The 18,238-nt window shown below is 39.2% G+C and overlaps 2 protein-coding genes and 1 long non-coding RNA gene across 5 annotated transcripts; 2 read left to right on the plus strand and 1 right to left on the minus strand.

The window, feature by feature from the left end:
* Positions 1–1,921: 1,921 nt before the first annotated feature.
* On the minus strand, positions 1,922–5,268 carry LOC131304665 (auxin efflux carrier component 8). 2 transcript variants are annotated; one of them, XM_058332001.1, is made up of 6 exons: positions 3,888–5,268; positions 3,215–3,392; positions 3,001–3,086; positions 2,413–2,570; positions 2,260–2,332; positions 1,922–2,157 (listed from the first exon to the last, which is right to left on the minus strand). In XM_058332001.1, exons 1-5 carry the CDS (start codon positions 4,393–4,395, stop codon positions 2,267–2,269), a joined length of 996 nt encoding a protein of 331 aa, XP_058187984.1. In that variant the 5' UTR covers positions 4,396–5,268; the 3' UTR covers positions 1,922–2,157; positions 2,260–2,266. The 2 variants fall into 2 exon arrangements, with proteins under 2 accessions (XP_058187984.1, XP_058187983.1); XM_058332000.1 differs by having other exon boundaries at positions 2,260–2,336; positions 3,888–5,267.
* LOC131304666 (uncharacterized) lies at positions 3,964–6,217 on the plus strand. Of its 2 annotated transcripts, XR_009192449.1 has the most exons (4): positions 3,964–4,104; positions 4,218–4,413; positions 5,287–5,575; positions 5,679–6,217. It is a non-coding gene; the product is annotated as an uncharacterized LOC131304666 (long non-coding RNA). The 2 variants fall into 2 exon arrangements; XR_009192448.1 differs by lacking the exon at positions 5,287–5,575.
* A 3,063-nt stretch (positions 6,218–9,280) lies between these two features.
* LOC131304447 (probable pectate lyase P59) lies at positions 9,281–12,735 on the plus strand. The gene is made up of 5 exons (XM_058331688.1): positions 9,281–9,513; positions 9,984–10,355; positions 10,952–11,300; positions 11,783–12,025; positions 12,459–12,735. Exons 1-5 carry the CDS (start codon positions 9,401–9,403, stop codon positions 12,681–12,683), a joined length of 1,302 nt encoding a protein of 433 aa, XP_058187671.1. The 5' UTR covers positions 9,281–9,400; the 3' UTR covers positions 12,684–12,735.
* Positions 12,736–18,238: the final 5,503 nt, after the last annotated feature.

Genomic DNA, 18,238 nt, shown 5'->3' on the forward strand with positions numbered 1-18,238 from the left:
TGATTCTCACCCCAATCCCATGCCGAAGGGCTGGCGGGAAGAAGAATGGTGGTGCAACTGCAACCCATCCCCAAATGCTCTCTCTCTCTCTCTCTCTCTCTCTATTTTGGTTCAAATTGGAGCATAGGTGGTGAGCTTACTTCTTTTCAAGAACTTTTATTTGTTACAGTATCTTATGACCTAGCTATTCGGATCAGTTTTCATGCACCTCTAATCTAGGACCAATCTCATCGTCCATTAGCAGAGCCAATTGAAGTCGGGACACAGCTCCTACGGACCGGTCCAAAAGAGTTTGACATCACTTTGAGCTTAAATCTTGAAAACATTAAGAAAGAGCAAACTCCTTAGTCCCCGGAGTCTTTAACCATCCTTCATGAGCATACTTAAATTTTAATGTGTATTGGCATTTGAAAAACAGGACAACTACTGTTGAATTAGGAGTATTTTTTATCAGTGCAGTGGATCTATCGTAATCTTCCTCTTCTTGGGATAATTTTTTTGTGCGTATGATTACCCGACTCTGCAGAAAATTGTTGAAAGAATCTAACATGTTGGCACTCCTCAGATTTATCATGTCTGGATATAAAAATGAACCTTAGACACTTTCTTGATCAATCGATTAACAGTACTTCAAGTAGCACTGAAGACCGGTCTGGTAACCCTTTGCTTATTTGCTTCGTTGCTAATGCTGTGTCTTACTCCCGACTTATTTTAAGTAAATAAGCAAGTTAACCAAACGGGCCCTTAATTGTGAGGCGATCGCTGACAACTCAGAGAGCATGTCTGGCATTGCATAAAACTAGAGTTGCTTCTCAATTCCCTTCTCCCTGTTGTGAGACCCATGAAGAGATTTTAATTAACACAATAAGTCCCCTTGATAGCTGGAAATGAGATATTTTTGGACATTGTTTTTTTGGTAGCATATTGAAATTGTCCCATTTGTGAAGTAAATGAAAATCCCTAAATGAACCCGTAGAATTTGAAAATGAACTCTACTATCGCCTTCTACTATGTTTCCGGCTGTTTAATGTGCTTACGTTAGTGCTTGTAAAATAACATATCAGAATGGCTTATATAGCCGGATATATGGTAATGTCGATGGCATCCTATGTGAGCAAGTGCACCTGTTGGAGTTAAAATGATTTGACAGTCATGTTTTGACTTGCTGTAGTGCCAAAGAGTCCAAAACTAGGAATGTTGGCACCGACTTTGTGCTATTTCGTGACAATCTCAAATCCTAACTATTGGATTGAAACCCTTTCGTTGTCCGATGCAGATCACTTGGCTTCGATAATGTGGCAAATTTGGAAATAAAAAGTTGGTATCAAATTTTGCATGAGAGATGACTTCTGTCACTTGTTGGCAAGAATTTCGACTCACCGGCGGATGTAAATGTTGTCAAAATTTCTGCCAAATTGTGGCTTTGTCAGCCAAAGACTAATGTATTGCTATTGAAACTATGTTATGGGGATTATTTTTTCTTGTTCTGTTCTGTAATTTTAGGAAGAGTGAGTTTGGGAAGTAGGGAATGAGAGTAAATATGAAACTCGAGTTTCTGAATTTGATTCGATTAATACTAGATACCTCTAGTAGTATTCCAATCTCTGGTGGTTGTTACGAATGATGCTAAGATCATTGATGAGGAAATGAGGCTTACACCAGATTACATACATCCTTCTAAGAATGGAAATCAACCGTTTTCTACTTTCTCACTTTACTAGCGTTCCTCCAATGCAGAGTGATCTTATACACTTGAAACGATTTATGAGTTGTCATTCTTTTTCATGATTCCTTTATTCAACTGGGTCTTATTTTTGCAGAAAAATGGCATCTGGTTATCTCTGAGGTGAAGGGAGGATGTCATGGTCACGTGAAGAATATAGCCAGGTATTGTGTCCTTTTGTTGAGCTTCACCTCTCTATAAATGACAATCCAGATTTGAAGCATTAAATTTCCATGAATCTGTTTGCATGTGTTCAATACTTACATTAAACTGATATATCTTCTTTGGTAGACGATTGCTCTTGGTAGTAGCAAAGAGCTTTGTATATGGATGGTAACTTTTAACAATCCGGTATAAGTGCCTTGACTTAAATTGCAAGCAAGAAATAGTAGGCCAATGCTATGGGCAGGGAGATGAGCATGCCAAAGATTACCCTACAACCACAACAAAAGCAGATTTCAAACTCTAGTTTAGCTCTATGCATGGTTAAAATATTGAGACGCAGAACGATTTTACGCAGAAGGATTGTATTTTACCCTGTGCTCAAGATGTCTGGGTGTATGTTATACTCTTTTGCAAACACAAAAGGAACGATTCCTTGAGGAAGAGCTGCCTACATGATGAAGCACGTTGTTAGTCTTATATTTCCTTAGTGTAGACTGTAGAGTACAGAAAGTGTATGTTCGCACCTGCATTATTGCCACTCTAAACGATGTCCCTCTTAATCCAACAGCAATGGAGGACACTGCCATTAGGGCAGGGCCTGCAATAAACTTCACCGCCATGGCTAGTACTGCCATTCGAGTTCCACAAGCTATTATATTGGCACGCGATGCCATGAAAAGACCTGTCAAGTGGCAAATTACAAGTAGTTCAGATTCAGTGTTATATGGACTCTTAGATCCCCTGACCATGCCCATCTCCACCGTGTACCAAAAGGACAAGGACATTGGTCTGGTACCAAATTTGATACTTGGGTCCTTTAAATTTATCTGACAGACGAAAATTTTTAGCCCCTTGAAATCCCAAGTTCAACAACATTCCAAAGTAAGTTATCTTATGTTAATCTCTTATATTAATTGTTTGTGAGTAACTCTTTTGTATACATATCCTTCTATGCTAAGATTAGTTTAGGGAGGTTTGATGTTCTTCATAACACCTACCCCCGCTACTCATACCCAAGTTCATGTAACATAAGTTCTGATATTGCATATTATTCTATTTGCTTTCTCTCCTGCCATGATGCATATAAAGGAAGATAATGATTCCAATCATACCTACGCTGAACATTGCCATCCCAAGACCTCCATCTGACAATATAGATATTGATTGAGCCATAATCTTGGGCAATTGCACTCCCCACCTGCAACAAGTTCACCCATATTGCCGAGTCATCACAAGGCTAAGCAAATTCCTGGGATTCTATTTTAAGGAGAAATCTGATGGGACACTTGTAGAAACTTGCGACTTCTTGATGCTTTTCTGGCTTACCTGAAGTGTATTGTTGCCCAAATAAGACCCAACACCGTTGCATGAGTATTGGGGTTGGTAATAAGCTTCTTCCCAACTGTCAGAAGAACAGGCATAAACTTTGTTCTTTTGGGAGTTGTATTTTTTGCTTCTCGCCCTCCCTCTTGTTGTTGTGCTTCTTGTTGGGCCTCCATCTCTCCTTAAATAAAGCAACGTGTTCCAAATGAGGCGAGAAATGATAGATACATGATGTGCAACAGCAATACACACTATAAGTGGATTGATCATGTCAATATGGGATGTGGTTGCAGTTACAGTTGGTAGCTTGTAGCTTACGAGTTCTTAACTTTTAGACCCTGGAGAAGACAATGGGGCTGGTGAGGTTCAAAACCACCACTTGAATTGAGTAAAGGGTAGCCAATCAACGGGCTACAACTCTAGTAACACCAATGTCATAAGCTATTACATAGAGTTCGTTGGTTGACAACCAGCAGACATGCATAATAAAAAGTGAAATGGGGGGACATGGATTGGTGATTGGTCCATGTTAGTACTATTTTCTGGTTTCTGAGTGTTCAATTGTAAATTGTGTAAGATGTTTGAAACACAGTTTCAGTTAGTGAAAGTGGACTATTTACCTGTTGCATATAAGATATGGGACATAAATCATTGGTTGTGAATGTTGCGAACGTACCAGTGCCTTCTGTGGGTGCTGTCAAAGAATCTTGCTTTATCATGTTGACCTCGAACAGAAACAACAATACGTTGTACCAAACGATGCTTTGTAATACAACTATCTGGGTAAGGAGTACAACGGCTTCATCCCCATACATAGCTCTCAGGATTGGAATCCCCAGGATCAAAGTGTTTGGTAGTGTTGACAGAGAGAGCCCAGTGATGATCCAACTGAGGTTTCCTCTTGATCTGATTTTCATGATTACGACCAATGCAGAAAAGGCGAAAAGCTTTTGCAAGAAATCAGCACATACTAGTCTCATGTTCATTTTGTATGGATTGTTTGTAGAGATCACTTGGAAGGACAATAGTGGGATTGAGAACTTCGCAACAAACTTGTTGATGCCTGAGCATTGATCCGGTGTAAACAGCTTCCACCATTTCACGGATATGTAAGCTAAGATCATGGCAACATACAACGGGACAGTTGCTGCCACAACATGGTAGGCATCTGTGAGTGAAATCATGATGGCTATTGGTTGAAGGTAACTATTGCCTTCTCAGTTCTTGTATCGACCCTCGTTCATAATGCTCTTATACCATGTCTAATTTTGGATGCAAAAGGAAAGGTGGGTAATTTTCTTCTACCAGAAGCTTGCTAAGTTATTTCCCATATCTTGAGCACGTTATGTGTGTCAGGATGCAAAAGGTATTATGCTGTCGTAGGTATGCTCTTTCAAGAGATTTGATTGAGATGTTGTGCATAAGATTACAAGATGTGACATTGATTCTTTTATGTATATTGATTGTTCTCCATCTTGTGGCTGTTATAATTATAAAGATGGTTATGAGACATTAACTATCACAAGTCAAAAGGTTGATTACTGTAATCTTCCTGTGGTTATATGTCCTTTGGGCTAATTGGTTTTTAATTTAGTGATCAGGGTATCTTATCCCAAGCCAAAAAGTTGATTCCTGTAATTTTCCTGTGGTTATATGTCCTTTGGGCTTATTGGTTCTTTCGGCACATATCGGTAGATTGATTTATCAACCTAGACATAGCTCAGTAGCCTTTAATTTTTCACATTAAATTCCAAAGGGAAAAAGTGATGCACTTCTTTGTATTTTTACCCCTAATCTAGACCATAGATATTCCTTTCTAGTTCTCTTTGAGGACAATTGGTATGGTGATTTGCAGTCATGGTCAATATCATCTGCTGTTTCTATTAATCTTGCCGGATACTGTGACTGTTTTATTTAATTTTTGTGATTTGGAAAGTTTACTCTAATTTCCAATTCAAGTGGACGGATTGTCAAGGTATCAAAAAATACAAAGAAAGGAAAATTAGGACAGTTTGTCAAGTCAATCCCGAGATTAGTAGTTTATCGTGACATTCAACTTCCATTTTTCCTGTAAGGTGTATCTTGAAAGAGTTTGAAGGCGGAATCAGAAGTGAATTGTTAGGGAAGCAATGGGAGCAATAATTGGAAATTACATAGTTAAAGGAAGAATTTTTGCTAAATATGTCAAAAGAATGGGAATAAGTGTGGGTGGGAATTTGCTTTTTGTATGGTGAAATTTTGCCACAAAAAGGTTTAGTGCCTCTTTTTGAAGTTGATACCGACATTTTGTCTGGTGGATGTTTTCCACGACCACCATGACGTTTATTTGAACCGCGGTAATTGGTAAACCTTTCAAAAAAGGAGGTGAATCGATCTCTTTCCTAGTGCTTGGCCTATTGGAAAACTCTGGTGGAGCTTTCTACCTCACCTAGGATAGTTTTAACCATTGAGTGGTGTTTCCATGCAGGGGGGACTTCTTTTTTGTCAGGTGTGCAAAGCATAAAGTGCAATTTCATTGAAGAGTTGTGAGTATTGCAGAATGACCAACACTGCAAAATTAAAGTTTGGCCTCTTTCCTCGCAGGCAAGTAAGTGTATCAGTCAAGAATCGTCTGCTCTAGGGCGGTACAATTAAAGCAATCCCGTATAGATCTAGCATATGGCATAATGTATGCCCAATATGTTCTAGCCCATCAGACGGCATTCGCATTTCTGCTTGCGTTTGAAAATTGCCTGCACTTGGTGTACTTGTAACAACAATATGCTTCCGTACACATATTTCACCTGAACAAAATAAGAGACTGTTTTTTCTAAAGAAAAAGAATCCCAAGCGATAAAAGTGTACTGCATGCGCCAGAATTTGTACTCTTGATCCAGCACTATTATGTTAATAGAGTCGAGAATGATTCATATGTCTTCTGTGTTCAAACACACTTTCTGCTTCAGTTGCATACTTTACCAGATTGGGTTAACCATATTTCATACCTTAACTTCGACCAGTGGGATCATTCGGTGTACTCAAAGTATTTTAGTGAGTCCTTGGTGGGCTGTGTATTCCATCTTCTTCCATCCAAACTGCCATCTTTTTCTACCTTCTTTCAGCCAAAATGCCTTCTTTTTCTTGCTTTTGACAGTTAAGAATTCAAATAATGGAGAATGGAGCTTCAGCTTCGCCCGTTCCTTTCCCTTTCGGGGAAACTTACAACTTAGAGTGCTCTTTTTCTCCCCTACTTCGAGGTTGTAGATGAATTACGAATTTCTGGAATGGCTTTTTATATGAAAGAAAATAATTAGGAAACCCTAGAAGGAAATTTATGTCCTACACTCAATTATGGTCTTATTGTTATCTTATCTGTATCTTTCCCTTTTGCTTTTGCTTTCCCTTTCCCTTTACCTTTCCCCCCATAAATTCGACAAATCCATGCTCTGAACGCTGGGCCCTGTTTGGATCATTGGTTTGTGGAAAGAACAGAAAAAAAGGAAACTTGATATATTAGATTATGTGTTGTGTTGTGTTTAGATGAATTTTTTTTTTTAGGAGGAAAATGAAGAAGAAAAGACAAGTAAAATGTGGAGCTTGTTTGAATCCCTTTAATTTCCAGTGCTGTTCTTTTCCCTGTAATTCTTACGCAAACTCTGGATCCAAACACAGCTTAAAGGAGGTTTCTGCAGTTCTAAGATTCATGCCTTTATATTTTGCAGAGTTTCATTGTACCTCTCGTTCTATCTGGTCACTCTTGTCAATGCCAGGTGACAATTCAAGATGCCTATACAAGTTTGGCTGGTTTTTGTACTTGTAAATGGGATGGACTGTACGGATCATGTTGAGGACTTTCATCTCTTCTTCTGTCTTCTGATGGTGGTTTAACGGTGCAATTAGATGAGAAAAACCACCGAGGTGGTAGTCCAAGTGGCTGAGGCAGCGGGCTAAGAACCTTCCCCTCTCCCACCGGTCTCGGGTTCAAGCTAGACTTGGGACTAGATAGTCGAGGTGCACGCAAACCTACCCGAACGTTTTGAACACTCTTAAGTTCTAAGGAAAAACGATTCCAAATGGCAACTTTTTGACTTTTCTATTCGTACCTACTAACAATGCTTAATAGTTACTAAGAAGTAGCCCAATGAGGGTTGTCGCCATTGGCCGGGGCTTTGCTTTCACTTTGAAGGTGTGAGTTCAATTTTCGAGGGTAGGCAAACCAGTTGGGAAGTGAAAGTTCATGTGAGTAGTCTCATGGTGCGTCCAGTGATCTTCCTCCTAATTGTATCTAACTGCTTTCCAAGAATGTTGGCACCCTGCGGCCGGTCCAAAGTGGATTAGTCTCGTCTTGTTTGGGTGTGTAGATACCTCCCACTCCTTTATTGTAAAAAATACAGTTAAGAAGTCGTCATGACAACAAATATGGTCAATAGGACGGTAGTTAATTCTAAAAAATGCATTGATGTCCATAAAAAGGGTATATCTAAACATATATGATAAAATGTGCTTTAAACTTTAACGGTTTGGCTAGTGTTTGGATGACAGGTATCTTAGAAGAGAATGAGAATGTGATTCCAGAATTTTAACATTCCTATGTTTGTGAAGAGTGGGAATGAGAATGAGATTACTGATCTTCCAATTCAGGAGGAATCACATTCCTGAATACCGGAAGAATCTGATCCCTCCCACTCCCATGGGAATCTTGGATTCCCGGCTCAATCAATATAAAAAGGAAATGTTTGACTATAGGATTTTCCAAAATAAATGATTCCTATTACTTAATTAATCCAAACATTGGAATAGAATTACGGAAAATGACAGCCAATGACATGTTTTGGTAATTAATATCCGCCAAGGACATTTTCAGGATTAACAAATGTTCTTAGCTTGTCCTTGGCGGGTATTATTTATCAAAACACGTCCTGAGCCGTCATTTTCCCATAGAATTACTCCGGGTATCGAATTTTTCTATTCTGACTTACAAAAATGCTACTTGCACAACCATTGTGTTGGTTGTGTGTGTAATTCTGACCGTCCAAATACATTTGGACGGTCTAGATTTAAAAAAAACTCTTCCACGGATAAGTTTAACTTTTATGAGGAAGAGTTTGAGCGAATCCTGACCATTCATTACAGCCATGAATGGCTAGAGATTGGTTGTGTGTTGTGTTTTACACAACCGTTATGTGTGTAGCACTTTTGTGTCTTACAAAAGATTACGAGCATCTAAACTGAGCTAATTTTATTGAGGTGGTGATTATGCTAACCGTTCCCGAAATAATGGGTTCAAATTCAACCCCATCGTACGAAAATTGTTCCCCAGATATAGCATTAATATTAAAAAATTATTCCCCTCTTAAAATATAAAATAAAATTATTCGGTGGTCTTGGGGCCCGCCATACCACACATGTCCTTAGAGCCGAGTAGTACAAACTACCAATACTAATAAAGTTGGCCCTCTCTATAACAACTTAAGTTTTTAGATAAGTTTGTAATTAACAATCAATAATATGGCATCAAAGAAGGTAATAAATTGTCATTCTCTCTAGCGGCTTAAGCTTTTAGATGAGTTGTGGTTAACAATCTCATATGTTAACACCAAGAGCATGAATCCCACAAAATATATGGTGGACAAGAAGTGTAGGGGCATGAGCTAACGGGGCCTCAAGACCAGAAAAAAGGTGTAGGGGCATGAGCTGACGGGGCCTCAAGACCACTAAACAATTACCACGTGGCGGTACCTGTCGGCGATCTGACCATCCAAACGTGTTTTGGATAGTCCAAATTTATTTTCTCTCTGCCCTCACCCCACCACTCTCTCCTCTTTTTCTCTCTCTAAAATCCGAACCGTTCAAAACACATTTGGACGGTCCGAATTGCCCACGAAGTATCACGTGTGTTCCCTACTGGCACCCCAAAATTTCTCCAAGTCAGAGAGGAATTTATCTTCTTTTATCAATCGGATACAAAATCTATAATAGTACAGTTGAATTATAGTTGACCGTTACAAGACGTGGGGTTCTCCCTATTTACCGCTCAACCTCCAAATTTACCACCTTCCATTTCCAGTTTAAAACTCCCAGAGGCACCCCCATGCACAGGAATCTAGCCCTGCCTAGAAATTCTAAGGCAGGCCAATTTTCTTCAAATCCTCCTCCTCCTTTCTTACACGAGCTAGCTAGGGTTCGGACCTAAACCGATCGACATCGAAAATGGGTCCTCCCCAGCTGTATCGTTTCTTCATCGCGTTCTTCGCTTTCGCTTCCCTCGCCGCCACCATTGGCCAGGCAGAGGAAGCAAGCGGCGCTGCTGTCAAATACCATACGTATGTCCCTCGTACAAACACAAAATGCATCCATATACATATAATGATTTAGCTGAGTGTTGTTTGTTTTAAAGCAAATAATCTATCGATGTTTTAATAAATTAACTAATCCAGGAAAAAGATCATTTCCGTAATAAGAATATCACCGCAACATTATTATTATTATCAATGTTGCTTATACATTGATGTTTATATGTAAGAGTCCGATTAAAATTACGATCAATATATATATAGTACCATACATGTGTGCCTGCGCGCTTTGTGTCTTTAGATGTACAAATTTCCGCAGTCTAGATTTGAATCCATTTCGGTGCGGGTCACATCCAAAATGCATATAGCTTTTACACATTTCATTTTTCATATGATATATCCGTTCTATACGTTTGCTCATTTATGCATGTTTACTCTAAACAATAAAAAGGCACATTTCATTTTTTCTTCTTCTTATATATGGGTGATTCAATGTGCAGGCCTTTAAACGGCACAACATTGGCGGCCGCCACCACTACCACCTCCACCCGCCCACGGGTCACCCATTTGGCATTCAACGCCACAAGGAGGAGCCTAGGATCCAGAGGAAAGTACGGCGGGCCATGCAAGCCCACCAACCCAATCGACAAGTGCTGGCGATGCCGGCCCGATTGGCATCTCAAGCGCAAGAAGCTAGCCGATTGCGCCATCGGGTTCGGCCACATGGCCACCGGGGGCAAAAAGGGAAAGATCTACGTCGTCACCGACCCCTCTGATAACGACGTGGTCAACCCGAGACCCGGGACCCTCCGCCACGCCGTGATCCAGAGAGAACCATTGTGGATCATATTTAAAAGCGACATGACGATCAGGTGAGAGGCGACTCCTCTTGTTGTTTAGGGTATTCAATTCAGTATTCGCCGGGGCGCTGCCAAGCGATCCCAGCCAAGCAGGAGCAAGGCGCATCCGGACCATGCAAAAGTGGTTTCAGCGGTTTGGGTTAAAAAATAAACTCTTTCAAGAAAAAGTTTGCTTTCAATCTAGACCATTAATTAATTGCCGAGATAGACGGTCCCGTTGTGCTCGGCAAGGCGCTTGGCAGCATTCCCGAGTCGGTCAGGAGACGTATAAGCACGTATCCAAAACAATATCTTCAGAATTGTTCAATGTACGTGAGAGCCTCATTAATTCGTAAGACCCACGTGTTTCGAACAATTCTTGACATATTTGTGTTCGAACTATGCACAATATTTCCGTGTAAAAATTTTGAAATGAAATTAAAATGGTAGTAGTATTTTGATCAAATAAATCTTTTAAATTCGTTCGAAGTGGACAAAAAAAAGCACAATCATTAAAAAAGAGTGTGTGAGAATCACTTACAATTCTCGTATAAGTTGTCTAATTTGAATTCTGAAATACATTTAAAAATCTATCCTGACAAATATTTCTGGAACTGCCACTGAATCAGACTAAAGCAGGAGCTGATAATGCAAGGCGACAAGACAATCGACGGGCGCGGGGCCAACGTCCACATTGCCTACGGGGCCGGAATTACGATCCAATTCGTCAAGAACATTATCATCCACAACATTTTCATCCATGACATTGTGGTTACTCCTGGGGGACTGATCAGAGACTCTGTAGACCACATTGGGCTCAGAACGGTTGCCGATGGAGACGGGATTTCCATCTTCGGAGCAGAGAACATATGGCTCGATCATCTGTCCATGAAGAAGTGTTCCGATGGGATCATCGATGCTGTCGAGGGGTCTACCGGCATCACCATCTCGAATTGCCATTGGACGGATCACGATCATGTAAATATGATAAGACGATCGACTCTTCAATAATCTCTGTCTTTCTGTTCCAATGCACTAGTCGATGCGACGTTTAAATCAGACGTGTCAATCGAGATAATGTGCCGAGTATTTAGTACTCCTTATGTGCGATCGTTCGGCTAAAATGGACACTGACTTTTGAGATTAGTATCTCAGGTTACGTAACATAGGGGTCATGCTAATCTTCTCTGTTGATCCGACATGTTAAACAGACATATCAATCGAACAATATGCTGAGAATTGTGTATGTACGATCGTTCAGGGGCACGGTTTTGTAGATTAGTATCTCATGTGGATAGAAGTGTATTGCTTGAGTTTGATTTGAAAATTTAACGAGTTTTATAAAGTTAGATCAAACTTGGCCTGTTTATATTACAGAACGATCTCGAACAAGTTTTTAACAAGCCAAACCCGACTCGAGTAGCTTGTTTCGTTTCTCAAGCCTGTTGTTTCTGTTGCAGGTGCTACTGTTTGGAGCGCGGGATACAACCACATTGGATGACTCTATGAGAATCACAGTGATATATAACCATTTCGGAAAGAGGTTAGTTCAGAGAATGCCGAGGGTCCGATCGGGGATCGTTCACGTCATCAACAACGACTACACTCACTGGGAGATGTACGCCATCGGCGGCAGCCACCACGCCACCATCATCAGCCAGGGCAACCGCTACATCGCCCCTCCTAGGCCTGAGTTTAAAGAGGTACGAATTACCTTCTGTTTGAACTTATCCTTTGTTAGTCTTCTTTTTGTTTTATTTGAAAAATCTTCTTAATTTTGGTCAATCTTATTTTATTCGACAATAAACTTTTAAGATCCATGAAAATATTCGATGAAAAATAAATAAATGATCCAGATTCACATTGATGTGAATCTTTCATGGACTACTTTCATGGTCCATTCATTCCTTTTTCATGGGCTACTTTCATGTACCCTATCCACCCTCTTTCTGAATTGTTGTCTACTTTCGTCTATTGTTTCAATCTTTGTAATGTCTCGCGGATTGAATGAGAAGACTATCACGCGTGATCCAAAGGCCAAAAAAACCCAGATTGGCAAAATTGCGAACGGAGAATTTGAGCTACTAATTTCTATATATGAATATGAATCCGTTTCCAATTTGTGTGGTGTTACAGGTGACTCACAGGAATGATGCCCCGGAGGCAGAGTGGAGGACATGGACATGGAGATCGGAGGGAGATCTATTCAAGGGCGGAGCCTTCTTTGTCGAGTCCGGAGACCCGAACGGGGTTGGCAAATTCGGAGGCCTTGACCGGACTGCTCCTCGACCCGCCAAAGCCGTGAAGAGTCTCACCCGCTTCGCGGGCGTCATTGGCTGCAGACCGGGGGTACCATGCTAGAAAACATACAAAAGTTGTACCAATTGATGTTGAATGTAGCAGTGGAAATGGTCAGACGAGAGGGAAAGTTTGAGGGAGGAAGTATGGTGTTATGTGTTTTTACAAAAGTTGTACCAATTGATGTTATGGTTTGGTGACTATATAGTAAACATTTCCATTCAGACTTCAAGTAAATAGAAGGTTTTGATAAACGTGTAGTAGTCGTGGTGAAATCACATGTGGAGGTGTGATAGTCGTGGTGTTGAAGTAGCGGTGTTGTTGGTAGTGGTTAAATGAATGCGGAGGCTGTAGGGTTGTGTGCCACCAATAGTGGCAGCAAAACGAAAGTGCGGTGGTAGTGGCGGTGAAATGATGTTGGTGTAGGTGGTGAATTGATCGTAGTGATGGGTTGCGTTACGGTAGCAGTGTTGGTGGTGGAGATGTGGTAGTGCTCCGATCATCTTGTAGTGGTCTGCTTATCACCCACTTTTCATAAACTAAATTTTATTATTTATATGATTCGATTCCACAATCTTATAATACTTTGAAAATCCTCTCCATAGATATACAATAGTTCTTTATCTGATTTAAGATAAGGGAGATGCGAGTTTTTTACCGAAATGATTTACTTTTTGACTCATTGAGGATAAATTGGTCGTATCTTTTGATGTGCAAACATTTTAGATTCAAACTATTTGGGTTAGAAAAAAGACTCAACAAGCTTTTAAAAGTTCAAAAATTGCGAAAATCAGAGTTTGGGAGTGTTTGGTACAAAATCGCAACGTTTGAGCAATTGTGGAGTGTTAGTGCACCTCAGACACACACCATTGCGCCCCGGGCAAATCCTCAAAAGTCAAAAACCGACCAAACTTTGCGGTCTTGCCACGACACTTCCGAACTTCGATTTACACATGGTTTGAACCGTTGAAAGTTTATCTAGCCAACTTTCCAACCAAATTAGTTTGACTCAAAATTATATATTCATCAAAAGACATGGCAATTTTGCCCCCAACAGGTCGAAAAATAAGTTATTTTCGAAAAAATCCTTGAATCATTCTATTTTAAACCGAATGGAAACCTACTTTACATCGTTAAAGAAGGTATTCAAAGTACTAAAAAATGCTGGGATCTAACCATAAAGATAATAGATTTTGGTTTATAAAAAGTTGGTCAAAAGTAAACCAATTCAAAGACCGTCGCCACTATGGCTAAAACATGTTTCCGCGCCCTTCCAATCTTTCTATTTTTTGTTCGGTACTCACAATCCTAGTTCTATGGTATTCTTTTATTTCTTAAGAGTTTGAGAGAGTTCATAGCGCTTTCCACACTTCATCAAAGCACATAAAACTTGTCATTTGATATGCAAACATTTCAGATTCAAGCTACTTGGGTTAGAAAAAAGACTCAACAAGCTTCTAAACGGTTCAAACTTGCAAAAATCGAAGTTCGGAAGTGTCCGGGACACAAAATTGAAAAGTTTGAGCAATTTTGGAATGTTAGTGCGTCCCAGGCGCAATTCCATGCACCCCAGACGCACACCATTGCGCCCTGGGCGCATCCTCAAAGTTTAAAAACCGATCAAACTTTGCTGTCTTGCCACGGTCCCACGGACACTCCCGAACTCCGATTTACACATGGTTTGAATAGTTGAAAAGCTTATCTCGCCTACTTTCCAAAAAAATTAGTTTGACTCCAATATTATATATTCATCAAATGATATGGCGATTTTGCCCTCAACAGGTTGGAAAATAAGTTATTTTTCGAAAAATCCTTGAATCATTCTATTTTAAGCCGAATGGAAACCAATTTTATATCACTAAAGAATGTATTCAAAGTACTAAAAAATGGTGGGATCTAACCATAAAGATAATAGAACTTGGTTTATTAAAAGTTGGTCAAAAGTAAACCAATTCATACACTGTCGAACAACTAATGCTAAAACATGTTTTCGCGCCCTTCCACTCTTTCTATTTTTTGTTCGGTACTCGCAATCCTAGTTCTATGGTATTCTTTTATTTCTTAAGAGTTTGAGAGAGTTCGTAGTGCTTTCAACACTTCATCAAAGCAAGTAAAACTTGTCAATCATCGAGATTTGCCTGACGAGATTTATACATTTACGATGCCAAATTTTGGTGTCCATGCCCCCAACAAATTTGGGTGTCCAAGAATAAATTTTATTGTTTATATGATTGGATTCCACACTATTGTAATACTTTGAAATACTCTCGATCGATATATCATAGGTCTTTATCCAATTTCAGATGAGAAAGATTCAAGCTATTTACCAAAATGATTTATTTTTCGACTCATTGAGGGTAATAAGGTCATATCATTTGATATGCAAAGATTTTAGATTCAAGCTACTTTGGTTAGAAAGAAGACTCAACAAGCTATTAAATGGTTCAAACCTTGCAATAATCGAAGGTCGGGAGTGTCCGGGACAAAATCGAAAAGTTGGTGCAATTTTGGAGTGTTAGTGCGCCCCAGGCTCAATTCTATGCGCCCTAGGCGCACACCACTGCGCCCCAGGCGCATCCTCAAAGTTAAAAAACCAATCAAACTTTGCGGTCTTGCCACGGACACTCCTGAACTCTGATTTACACATGGTTTGAACTGTTGAAAGGCTTATCTAGCCTACTTTCCAACCAAATTAGTTTGAATTCCAATATTGTATATTTATCAAATGATATGGGGATTTTGCCCTCAATAAGTCAAAAAATAAGTTATTTTTTGAAAAATCCTTGAATCACTCTATTTTAAGCCGAATGGAAACCAATTTTATATCGTTAAAGAAGGTATTCAAAGTACTAAAAAATGGTGCGATCTAACCATCAAGATAATAGATTTTGGTTTATGAAAAGTTGGTCAAAAGTAAACCAATTCAAAGACCGTCGAGCCACTAAGGCTAAAACATGTTTTCGCGCCCTTCCACTCTTTCTATTTTTTGTTCGGTAGTCGCAATCCTAGTTCTATGGTATTATTTTATTTCTTAAGATTTGAAGAGAGTTCATTGCGTTTTCCACACTTTAACAAAACACATAAAACTTGTTAATCATCGCTATTCGCCTGACGAGATTTATACATTTACGATGCCAATTTTTGGTGCCCATGCCCCCAACAAATTTTGGTGTCCAAGAATAAATTTTATTGTTTAAATGATTCGATTCCACAATATTGTAATACTTTGAAAATCCTCTCGATCGATATATCATATGTCTTTATCCAATTTCAGATGAGGAAGATGCAAGATTTTTACCAAAATGATTTACTTTTCGACTCATTGTGGGTAATAAGGTCATATCTTTTGATATGCAAACATTTTAGACTCAAGCTACTTGGGTTAGATAGAAGACTCAACAAGCTTTTAAACGGTTCAAACCATACAAAAATCGAAGTTCGGGAGTGTCCGGGCCAAAACCGAAAAGTTGGTGCAATTTTGGAGTGTTCGTGCTCCCCAGACACAATTCCATGCGCCCCATAGGAACAACATTGCGCCCCGGGCGCATCCTCAAAGTTCAAAAACCATCCAAACTTTGCAGTCTTGCCACAGACACTCCTGAACTCCGATTTACACATAGTTTTAACTGTTGAAAAGCTTATCTAGCCTACTTTCCAACAAAATTAGTTTGACTCCAATATTATATATTTATCAAATGATACGGCGATTTTTCTCTCAACAGGTCGAAAAATAAGTTATTTTTGGAAAAATCCTTGAATCACTCTATTTTAAGCCGAATGGTTACCTATTTTATATCGCTAAAGTAAATATTCAAAGTACTAAAAAATGGTGGGATATAACCATAAAGATAATAGATTTTGGTTTATAAAAAGTTGGTCAAAAGTAAACCAATTCAAAGACCGTCGAGCAACTAAGGCTAAAACATGTTTTCGCGCCCTTCCACTATTTCTGTTTTTTGTTTGGTACTCGAAATCCTAGTTCTATGGTATTCTTTTATTTTGTAAGAGTTTGAGAGAGTTCATAACACTTTCCACACTTCATCAAAGCACATAAAACTTGTTAATCATTGGGATTCGCTTGATGAGATTTATACATTTACGATGCCAAATTTTGTTGCCAATGCCCCCAACAAATTTTGGTGTCCAAGAATAAATTTTATTGTTTATATGATTGGATTCCACAATATTGTAATACTTTGAAAATTATCTCGATCAATATATCATATGTCTTTATCCAATTTCAGATGAGGAAGATGCAAGCTATTTACCAAAATGATTTACTTTTCGACTCATTGTGGGTAATAAGGTCATATCTTTTGATATGCAAACATTTTAGATTCAAGCTCTTTAGGTTAGATAGAAGACTCAACAAGTTTTTAAACGATTCAAACCTTGCAAAAATTGAAGTTTGGAAGTGTCTGGGACAAAACCGAAAAGTTTGTGCAATTTTGAAGTGTTAGTGCGCCCCAGGCGCAATTCCATGCGCCCCATACGAACACCATTGCGCCCTGGGTGCATCCTCAAAGTTCAAAAACCATCCAAACTTTGCGGTCTTGCCACGGACACTTTCGAACTCCGATTTACACGTCGTTTGAACCGTTGAAAAGCTTATCTAGCCTACTTTCCAACCAAATTAGTTTTACTCCAATTTTATATATTTATCAAATGATATGGTGATTTTGCCCTCAATAGGTCGAAAAATAAATTATTTTTTGAAAAATCCTTGAATCAGTCTATTTTAAGCCGAATGGAAACCTATTTTATATCGCTAAAGAAGATATTCAAAGTACTACAAAATGGTGAGATCTAACCATAAAGATAATAGATTTTGGTTTATTAAAAGTTGGTCAAAAGTAAACCGAGTCATAGACCGTCGAGCAACTAAGGCTAAAACATATTTTCGTGCCCTTCCACTCTTTCTATTTTTTGTTCGGTACTCGCAATCCTAGTTCTATGGTATTCTTTTATTTCTTAAGATTTTGAGAGAGTTCGTAGCGCTTTCCACACTTCATCAAAGCAAGTAAAACTTGTTAATCATCGGGATTCCCTGACGAGATTTATACATTTGCGACGGCAAATTTTGGTGTCCAAGACTAAATTTAATTGTTCATATAATTGGATTCCACAATATTGTAATACATTGAAAATCCTCTCGATCGATATATCATAGGTCTTTATCCAATTTCAAACGAGGAAGATGCAAGCTATTTACCAAAATGATTTTATTTTTCGACTCATTAAGGGTAATAAGGTCATACCTTTTGATATGCAAAGATTTTAAATTCAAGCTACTTGGGTTAGAAAGAAGACTCAACAAGCTTTTAAACGGTTCAAACCTTGCAAAAATCAAAGTTCGGGAGTGTCCGGGACAAAATCGAAAAGTTGGTGCAATTTTGGAGTGTTTGTGCTCCCCAGGCGCAATTCCGTGCGCTTCAGGCGCACACCAATGCGCCCCGGGCGCATCCTCAAAGTTCAAAAACCGACCAAACTTTGCGGTCTTGCCACGGACACTCCCGAACTCCAATTTGCACATGGTTTGACCGTTGAAAAACTTATCTAGCCTACTTTCCAACAAAATTAGTTTGACTCCAATATTATATATTTATCAAATGATATGG

The sequence above is a fragment of the Rhododendron vialii genome, chromosome 10a (assembly GCF_030253575.1).
Source record: "Rhododendron vialii isolate Sample 1 chromosome 10a, ASM3025357v1".
NCBI classification, from domain to species: domain Eukaryota; kingdom Viridiplantae; phylum Streptophyta; class Magnoliopsida; order Ericales; family Ericaceae; genus Rhododendron; species Rhododendron vialii.

What these genes read in the sequence shown, in the direction of transcription:
- LOC131304665 (XM_058332000.1), bottom strand. Translation starts at nt 4,395, where the DNA reads ATGATTTCACTCACAGATGCCTACCATGTTGTGGCAGCAACTGTCCCG. An exon ending in TGGGCAACAATACACTTCAG is followed by an intron (nt 3,087 to 3,214) that starts GTAAGCCAGAAA and finishes AACTTGTTGCAG; the next exon opens with GTGGGGAGTGCAATTGCCCA. An exon ending in CCAGACATCTTGAGCACAGG is followed by an intron (nt 2,158 to 2,259) that starts GTAAAATACAAT and finishes TTGTGGTTGTAG; the next exon opens with GGTAATCTTTGGCATGCTCA.
- LOC131304447 (XM_058331688.1), top strand. Translation starts at nt 9,401, where the DNA reads ATGGGTCCTCCCCAGCTGTATCGTTTCTTCATCGCGTTCTTCGCTTTC. An exon ending in GCTGCTGTCAAATACCATAC is followed by an intron (nt 9,514 to 9,983) that starts GTATGTCCCTCG and finishes TTCAATGTGCAG; the next exon opens with GCCTTTAAACGGCACAACAT. An exon ending in AAAAGCGACATGACGATCAG is followed by an intron (nt 10,356 to 10,951) that starts GTGAGAGGCGAC and finishes CCACTGAATCAG; the next exon opens with ACTAAAGCAGGAGCTGATAA.